This window comes from Vombatus ursinus, unplaced genomic scaffold (assembly GCF_900497805.2).
Source record: "Vombatus ursinus unplaced genomic scaffold, bare-nosed wombat genome assembly UNPS02014817.1, whole genome shotgun sequence".
Lineage (NCBI taxonomy): Eukaryota > Metazoa > Chordata > Mammalia > Diprotodontia > Vombatidae > Vombatus > Vombatus ursinus.
The window spans coordinates 2,735,904-2,745,508 of NW_020954595.1; the positions used below are offsets into that span (position 1 = coordinate 2,735,904).

General features: G+C 41.0%; 1 protein-coding gene across 1 annotated transcript in view; it reads left to right on the forward strand.

Annotated features, from left to right (window-relative positions):
* ERC2 (ELKS/RAB6-interacting/CAST family member 2) overlaps positions 1-9,605 on the forward strand; it is an 888,684-nt gene that overhangs the window by 705,484 nt on the left and 173,595 nt on the right. Inside the window, exons 16-17 of the mRNA XM_027835912.1 lie at positions 953-1,100; positions 2,723-2,851. Of these exons, the coding sequence (XP_027691713.1) occupies positions 953-1,100; positions 2,723-2,851 (277 nt within the window). The remainder of the gene's footprint in view (positions 1-952; positions 1,101-2,722; positions 2,852-9,605) is intronic.

Below are 9,605 nucleotides of genomic sequence, written 5' to 3' on the forward strand. Positions count from 1 at the left end.
CAAGGCAAATCTTGAAGATAATTAAAGTGCTTGAAATATGAATTGCTTCTTGAGCATGAAGATTGCCTTGTATTAATTATATTATATTTGTTATTTATATATTGATAACTATATTTCAATATGGGGTTGTGCAGTGGATAGAACACTGAGTCTGGAGTCAGGAAGACCTGAATTCAGATCTATCCTCAGATACTTACTAGCTGTGTGACCCTGGGCAAGTCACTTAACCCTGTCTGCCTCAGTTTCCTCATCTGTAAAATGAGCTGAAGAAAGAAATGGCAAATCACTTCAGGATCTTTGCCAAGAAAACACCAAGTGGGGTCACACAGTCAGACACAGCTAGGTGGCACAGTGGATAGAGCTCTGGCTTTGGAGTCACAAGGACCTGAGTTCAAATCCAGCCTCAGACACTTGACGCTTACTAGCTGTGTGACTCTGGGCAAGTCACTTAATCTCAATGGCCTCACCAAAAAGCAAAAAAAAAAAAAAAAAAGATATCATCTCTTCATTTTCAACTCACACCTGTGCCCTCTGTCTATATATGCTCCTTCTAACTACCCTAATAATGAGAAAGTTCACCCCTTTAAAAATTGATTGAACAACAAATATTTCAATATAGCCTGTTTCTTCTGTAATACTACGTATTTTATTTATGCCTTTTCAGACTTCATTTTGAATAGGGGTTCATACACATTACCACACTGCCAAAGAGGTCCATGACACAAAAAAGATAAAACCCCCTGACCTAAACTAATGGGGATCCCCAATCTGTTCTTTCTCCATACATTTGATAATTCAGAAATCAAAGAGATATTTTGTCCCCAAATCCTCTCATCATTTCATCCCACCAAAACTATGCCACATGGCTTAGATGCCAACTGTGAGTCCCCGAGTATTTCCAGTGCCCTCTACCTTAGAGCCTAAAACAATAACCAGCTTATTTCTTTTTCAGACAGGAAGCCCTGCTGGCTGCTATCAGTGAAAAGGATGCCAACATAGCCTTGCTTGAACTGTCTGCTTCCAAGAAAAAGAAGACGCAAGAGGAAGTCATGACCCTGAAACGTGAAAAAGACCGATTGGTGCATCAGTTGAAGCAGCAGGTGGGCTCACATGCATGCACACACTCTCTTTCTTTGCCGAAGTCTGGGCCCTTATTTGAGGCTCCTTGTCTAAGCTGTCTGTCCTTGCTCAGTTTTCATCATGCAGACATCAGCAGCTAAGACAAGCTAGGCTGACGGTGACGACTCAGCTGTCACTCTCCCAGCACCCTGTGGCTTCTCCATGCCCCTATCCATGCATGCCAGCTTGTGTGTGGCCCATGCTCTGGGTTTCCAGCCTTTCATTATTGCTTCTTTTTCTCACTATGTCATTCTCACCTTTTTTCCTCCCATTCCTCTCGTAATGACCTACTCTGATTACATTTTGTGAATCTTCTGTTGCCTACTATCTATGTGACCTTGGGCAAATAACTTAGTCACTCTAGGCCTCAGTTTCTTCATCTGTAAAATGACTGGGGTAGACTAGAAGGTCTTTAAGGTCCTTTCCAGCTCTAAATCCATAGATCACCCTTTATTTTATGTGTGATCCTCCACCCACAGAAGCAGCCCCCTTTATTCTGTTGTCCTCTCTATGCTACCCTCAAATTCTCTTGTTTGCTTTTCCTCCTTGCAAATTCTAGTCTTTAGCCTTCCTCCTCTCCCCTCTGATCTCTATTCTTGGACCTCTTTCTCTCCATCATTCTTCACCATGGTGAGGTTTGATGTCTAGCCCTTAGAAGCTTCAGCACCACGGAGAGTGCATTGACATCCACCTTGCCCCCATGAACTTTAGGAAATCACCTCCCTTGCTCCGCAGAATCTAGATGATCAATGTCTTTTGCTAACACCTTTGGGTCTTACTGCTCTTTACCTCCAACTTCTACTGGGAGTCTGTGTCTGTGTGTTCAGATAGACCAACACTTGCTCACAAAGTCCTTTGCTTTCTGCCAGATGCTTTGCAATGGGTTTACCCGGCAATTAGAGACCAAAGTGTCCCAAAATTAACCCTTGAAATATTCTGAAGTTATTTATCTTTCATAAATAACTTGAGGCCTTTTGCATGCAATGGTTCATGAGCCCAACCCCAACCCCAGGTTTCTCTCTTTATTCTGAGATCTAACTTTGTGTCTCCCTGGTGGCCTTAACCTCATGAAAGGCTTGCCACTTATGAAGGTCAAAATTTTGAAGTGGCCTGTACATGATTTAACTCTCTGTTGCCACACAGACTCTGTCCACACTGAGGTGAGTCCTGGGGATGGCTCTCTGGTCCCAACCAAGGTGACTTTAGTCGAGAAAAGCATGTCTATGTTGGGTAGCAGGGAAGCTAAAGATCAAGAATCCTCAGAGGGTGCTCCATACTTTTCTTTTTTTCAGGGTATCTTTAGGCCCTGAATCCGAGTATCCTTTTTTGCCTGGCTGAGCCTTGGCCTTCCAGCTCTTCAGAGAAATCCATTTGCTGTCCAACATTGGGGGTCATTTTGCAGACTGGCACGGGGTTTCAGTGGGGGCGTATCATACATTATAATTCTTTATTTGGAGCTGTGCATCCTGAAATTGAGATTTGCAATCACTCAGCAACAGAAAGTTAAGAAAAAGCCTTTCTTTCCCTCCTTTCCTCTAGATCTTTCCCCATACCCTCTCTCGTCTCACATCCTGCACCTAACCATTGTAGCTTTCTCCTACAGGTTTATAGATATAAGAAACATCCCCAGAGCATGAACATACCAACCACTTGTGATGTTGGCTTCATCACAGATATTGCTGCCACCTACCTCGGCTCCAGCCATGATGCACACATGATCCCAAAGTCTCAGGTCAGTCAGCTGTGTAGGAAGCCTTTCCTGTCCTCCCAGCCATGGTATACATCAGTGCCAAGACCATGCATTGACCCCTTGGCTACGTTGCTTTCTTCCCATAGGCATACCTTGGCTGAAATTGTACAGCTGAACTGGAAAGCATTGTGGTCAGTTGTTGACCAGGCAATAGTGACTTTTTTTTCTTTCAAGGTTCTTGAATAATCCTCTCACTTCCCATCTTATCTCTCCCTTAGTCTTGGAACCATAAGGTGATTTAAAAAGAAAATAAAAGGAAACAGAAAAACAAGCCACAAACAAACAATAGGAGGGTGAAACAGTGTGTTTTTCAAGTCTTCTTTTTTTCCATCTCAGAAATGTGTTCCGGATTCCTGGAATGATTGAGCAGAGCCCTTCAACTCGCTCCTAGGGGAATGTACAAAGTGTTCCTTATTTGCAACAGGCTTGATTTTATGGGACTTGGAATGTGTTTGAAAAATGGTCAGTCTGGGTAGAGAAATGCCACGTGTGAGCAGATTGTGGGGAGCCGTAGAAACAGGAGAAGGAGCAGAGGCAGGCAGCCTCAAGGAGCCCTTAGTCATTTGATTTGGGAGAGAGCAAAGTGTTAGCCCTAGGAAGACCATCCCCACTGAGGCAGTGTGGCATCCTCGACAGAGGGGCCCATGTCTTTGATTAACTGCTTGAGTCAGAAATAAGCCATGTATGGATAGTCTTGCCCAGATAAATTAACAAGGGGATGCGACTAGGAGCAATGGAAAACTATTATTTGAGCAAGAAATCAAGCTAGTGCTAGTGATAATAATAACAGCTGGTATTGGTATGATATTTTAAAGTCTACAAAATACTTTACATATTTTAGCAATGGATATAAAGGAAGACCTGAGTGTGAATCCTGCCTTCCATCCTTACTTGCTGTGTGACTCTGGGTAAGTCACTTAACCTCAGTTTCCTCATCTGTAAAATGGGGATAAAAATAGCACCTACCTCCCAGAATTATTGTGACAATAAAATGAGACAATGTTTGTATACCAGTTTGTAAACTTTAAAGTTTTAAATTTAGCTTTAAATACTATATACATGCTAGTTGTTATTATTATTATTAATCATTATTATTGTTATTATTATCATCATCATCATCACTTTTATTATTTGATCCAACTGTGTGCTAGGCACTGTGGGTAAAACTACAAAGAATGAAATCATCCTTCTTCATAAGGAGCTTATATTCTGATTGAGGAGACAAGTCCACACACACATAGTATGTATGTATGTATGTGTGTGTGTGTGTGTGTGTGTGTGTGTGTGTATATATATATATATATATATATATATTTGGAGTGATAATAAGTATAATGTCATTGGGAAGGGGCAGCTGGGGCAATCAGGGAAGCTCAATGTCAAAGATTGTTCTCTGACTGTGTTTTGATGGAGAAGAATGTTTCTGTGATGCAGAGATGAGGAATGAGTGCATTCTAAGTCTAGGGGCTAACCAGCATAAAGATATGGAGATGGGAGCTACAGAGTTGGAGGTGAGGGACAGAGAGAAGTCCACTTAGGTCTGGCTGTAAACTGAGAAGGGCAGTAATGTGTGTTGAGAATGGACAAATAGTTTGGGAACAGGGTGTATAGGACGTTAAAAGCTTAATCAAGAAGCTTACATTTCATTTTCTGCCAAGACATTCTAGGTATGTTTGGAGTTATTTGGAAGGGTAACAATTGATAGAGTGTTCAGCTGGGAGTCAGAAAGACCTGCATTAAACTCCTGGCTTGGACATTTTGTAACTGTGTGACCCTGAGCAAATTACTTAATCATTGTGTTCCTCAGTTTCCTCAACTAAAAAGTGGGAATATAATAGCTCTTATTTCAAAGGATTATTGTGAAAATCAAATGGGATAATATTCATAAAAGTGCTTTTTACGATGTCTGGCACATACTAGACATTTAATAAGTTCTTTCCTCCCCCCTGCCTCCCTCAGTTTCCCCCAAGCTCAATTTCCTCATTTATAAAATAGTAGTAACAATAGCACTAACCCTCTAAGGGTTGTTGTGAGGGTCTAGTGAGATAATATATGAAAAGTGCTTTCAGATCATGAAAATGCCAGAGAAATTCCAGAATCACCATCCTCCTCATCCTTGCTATGTTAGCAAAAAGATCTTCACATGAATTCTTATTCCTAATTCCTCCTAACAGTCTTCAAAGGTGCTTTCTTCTCATCAGGCTCAATAAGGCAGATCACAGAGCCCTGTTTTTCCTGCTCTCTTGTCCAATGATAAACTCAGCAAGCCACATGGTCTCTGGGCAGACAATGGAGCAGCAGACATGCTCCACGTGCCAGTTTCCAGGTCCCTTGACTAATACGCAATAAGTGAAATACTTGGAGGCTGTTTTGAAGTCGCTGGATTACTAAAGGTCACAGCTGAAAGGGACCTCTCATAGTCCAACTGAGGCCTACCCAAGGTTCCACCGTATAATATCACAGAGTTTTACCCAATCTGCTTCTAAAGACCTTTAGTAAAGGGCACCCAACTACTTCCTTAATTCCACTTGCGAATAGTTTAATTGCTATGATGTTTTTCTTTTCTTTTTAACTTTTCTTTTCTTTTTCTTTTTTTCAATTAACAAGCATTCATTTTCTCTGCCTCCAACATCCTCACTTCCTAATTGTAAAGAAAAAGAAATCCTTGGAACAAATATTCAAAATCAAGGAAAACAAATTCCCAAATTTGCCACACACACACACATGTGTATATGTGTATGCATGTGTGTATGTATATATATATATGTATGTGTGTGTATGTATACATGTATGTGTTTGTACATACTCTGGATTAGGAGGTGAGGAACAGGCTTCCTCACTGGTCCTTTGGAATCATAGATGCAAATACATTGAACAGAGTTCTGAAGTCTTTCAAAACTGTTCATTATTACAATGTTGTGATAGAATAAATTATTCTGGTTCTGTTCATTTTCCCCTGCAGCAGTTCATACAAGTCTTCTTGGACTTCTCTGATAACATCCCTTTTATCCTAGATCTTCTCTGTAACAATTGCTCATTGCTCCAAGTTATACCCTTTGGGGACAAATGAACACAAAAACTCCAATCCTTCTGTTGCACAGTGGCCCCTCAGATGTTAAAGAGAGGCAGCATTAGTTTTTACCACAAGTTTATTCTTCTCCTGATCAAATATCCCCAATTCCTTTCACTAGTCATCATGTGACATGAGCTCAGGCTCCCACAATGTCCTGGTTACCCTTCCTAAGCTCACTGGGCAGTATTTGGTGGCTCTACTCTCTTCCTCCTTTGCCAGACAATCAGGATATTTGCTTGTCTCCATTCCTGAGGTGTCTGTCTCATTCTCCACATTCTTTTGAAAATCACCAACAATTGTTCAGCAATTATATTTGAGAAGTATTTTGGTGTCTGCTATTTTAACCAGGTTTTATGAAAGATTGTCAAGGATTTTGCTGGGGTTACTATTGCCTGGGTCCATCATTAATCACTAATGAAGAGTAGATGGGTACTGGAGCTGTAATTTCCCTGGTTTAGGGAACTCCCAGGTGAGAAAACTCCCTTTAGCAATGCAGGTCAGCACTTACTCTGCAACATTTGAACTCAGCTCATCCTGGCTTTGAGGTCAGCTCTCGTGCTATTATGCCATGCTGACTTCCTAAGGTGGCCAGATGAAACACTCAATAAAGTAGTATTAGTGTGCCCCATAGTTTTCTGAAGTTAAGTCTCAGCTGTATGCCCTGGTTTCACCATGGTGTCCCTTTCAAATTCCCATAGAATATACTACCCTCCAACTTTGACAAGAGTCTTCAGTATCAAATTTATGAAATAAGACAGAATCATAAAAATGACAGACTCTCAGATTTAGAAGGGATGTAATAAGGTACCCAGTGAACCCACATCTGAAAAAAATCCCCTCTGCAATATCTCCAACAAGTGATCAGACAGCCTTTCCTGCAAGACATCCATTGATGAGAACAAACAAAATCTATTCCCCTTGGAAAGTTCTAATTGTTAGGAATTGTTCTCCCCTAACATCTAACATCTACAGGTCCAGAAATGGGATGTTCTTAAGAAAATTTAACCATTTAGCAAAGTATTTCAAGACTCGCTTGGTCCCAAGAGGTGTTTGCTCATCACTTGAGCCAATCAGTCTCCAACCTGACCATAAGGAGCAGTCTGTTGTTTGCTCATCCATGGGTAGATAGACGCATGCATGCATGCAGACTTACATACATGCATACACATATACATATACATAGATATATACCTAGATAGTTACACATGCATATATGTATACACATATACATACATAGGTAGATATGTAAGAGATGGATTCATCGATACACATAAGCATGCATGCATACATATATGATGCATATATGTATATATGTATGTGTGTAAGTAGATAAATAGAGATATACATAAATATATAGGTACTAAGATGGAGCGAGTATTCATGAAGAATTTACAATGAGCCAGACACCGTGTTAGGTACTAGGGAGCCAAAGACAAGCAAACAAGATAGTCTTCTACCCCCAAGGAGCTTACATTTTAATGGGAGAAGATACCACATAATGCAGCTAGAGGGAGTGGAGAGAGAAGGGAGTAAGCATGTTTATAGCGCCTACTATGTACAAGGCACTACCCTCAGTGCTTTACAAATATTATCTCACTTGATCCTCACAACAACCCTAGGAGGTAGGTGCTGTTATTAACCCCATTTTGCAGGTGAAGAAACTGAGGCAAATAGAAGTTAAGTGACTTGCCCAAGGTCACACAGCTAGTAAGTGTCTGAGGCTAGATATGAGCTCAGGACTCTTCCTGACTCCAGGCCCAGTGCTCTGTCCACTGTACCAGCTGTTGAGTGATGACTTGGTTCCCATCAATATAAGGTGAAAACTCTTATTAGAGCCCAGGATGGTCCTTAGAATGGAGTTACTGGTGGGGAAGAGGTAGGAGGGAAAGTCAGAGTGGAAACAGCAAGGTTTGGAGCTAGTGAAGCACTCTCTTCTCAATGGGGTTTTATATTTTTTAATGTCTCTTGCATTTACTAATGGGCAAATATGCTATTTCTCTTATAAAATGTAAGCACCTGGAGGACAGAAACGATTTCATCTTTGTCTTAATAGCCCCATCTGCTAGCACACAATAGGCATTTAATAACTGCTTACTGCATTGTTAAATTTCAAGGAGAATAAAAGGAAGGAAGACACTGATTACAAACAATACAAAATTATTATTCCATATTCATATCCTCTGATGCTTTAATTGAACTTTGACCTTGTTAATGTCATGCCGCCATTACTACAGATCGCACTCCCATCTATTCCTGCTCATTCCAAGTCATCCTCATTGTCTCATAAGCACTAGCAGTCCATTCACCTCACTGGGGACCGTCCTTAACTTGTCTTAATATTGTGAGGATACCAATGGAGCACATGGGTTGTCCAATGGTTATTCCTTGCTTTTGGTTCGTGATTGACCCATCATCTTCTTCAGTTCTTCATGTCTCTGATGACATCCTTTACCCAACAACTCCTGGGCACTTCCTTTGTTGTCCTTTTGGAACGTCTTTGCATCTGCTATATACCTCTCCACGGCCCTTTGTGTGATTCTCGCCTACAGTTCTCTGTGGACTGTGACATTCCATGGCTTATGACCATGCAGCACCACCACAAGATGGAAGGTGTGAAAAAGATGGGCATTTGCTTTCTGGAGAAGTTTGGCTTTGGTAAGAGAACTTTGCAGTTTCCCAGATTCCCATGTTTGCCCTTTCCTGCTTTTGTCTTCTCATTTTCCCACAAAAATCTCTTGACCTTTTTTGTTTTTCTTGTATCTGATCTTCCTTTCCCTCTTTGTTTTTGTTATACTCATCTCTGAACATGATGCTGTTGAATTCCAAGGCCGGGTCGGGATGCTTTTTGCTAGGGGAATCTCTCCGTGCCATCTCTGGGAAGGTCCAGGTGTCTCAGACATCAATTTACTTGGAAAAATCTGAACCTCTGTTCAGGGTCCAGGAAAGATGGCCCCAAAGGCGATAGGCAGTGTGCTTACCAATCTCAGCTGAGCTGAACCACAACAGAATCTTGACTCTGCAATTCTGTGACTGATGGAGAAATTGGCTCTAGACAGAGATAGGAATGAAAGGCATGGTGGCAAGGATAATTCAGTTTCCTACACCAATTCTGTTGCTTTGAAAACTATTATGGAGTCATAATAATTTTGTATTAACTCTCAGTGTCTTCCTTCTACTCTCCTTGGAATCAACAAGTATTATTAAATACCTACTATATGCAGTAGATAAGGATATTAAGACAAAAAGGAAATTGTTCCTGCCCTCAAGGTGATTACATTTTATAAGAGACAACTAGCATGTACACACGTTAGTAAATGCAGGAGATACACAAAAATAAATATAAAATTACTTTATTTGACTAGAGAACCGTGTTAACTGGGAGAATCAGGAAAAAAAAAAGACCTCAGAAGTGATATTTTAGCTGAGCCTGATCTAAGAATTCTTTCTACCTATGCCTCTTCTGAAACATACCTCTATCTCTTTTCACTCTAGCCTGTTTTATAGGAGGAGGAAAAAAATTGCTTTCCAGACTTGTGAGGGTTTAGGGAGTGAGGGCAGGGGACAGAAAGTTGATAAAGAACTTCTTTCCTCCCTTCCTCCCTTCCTCCCTCCCTCCCTCCCTTCCTTCCTTCTCCTTCCTTCCTTCCTTCCTTCCTTCCTTCC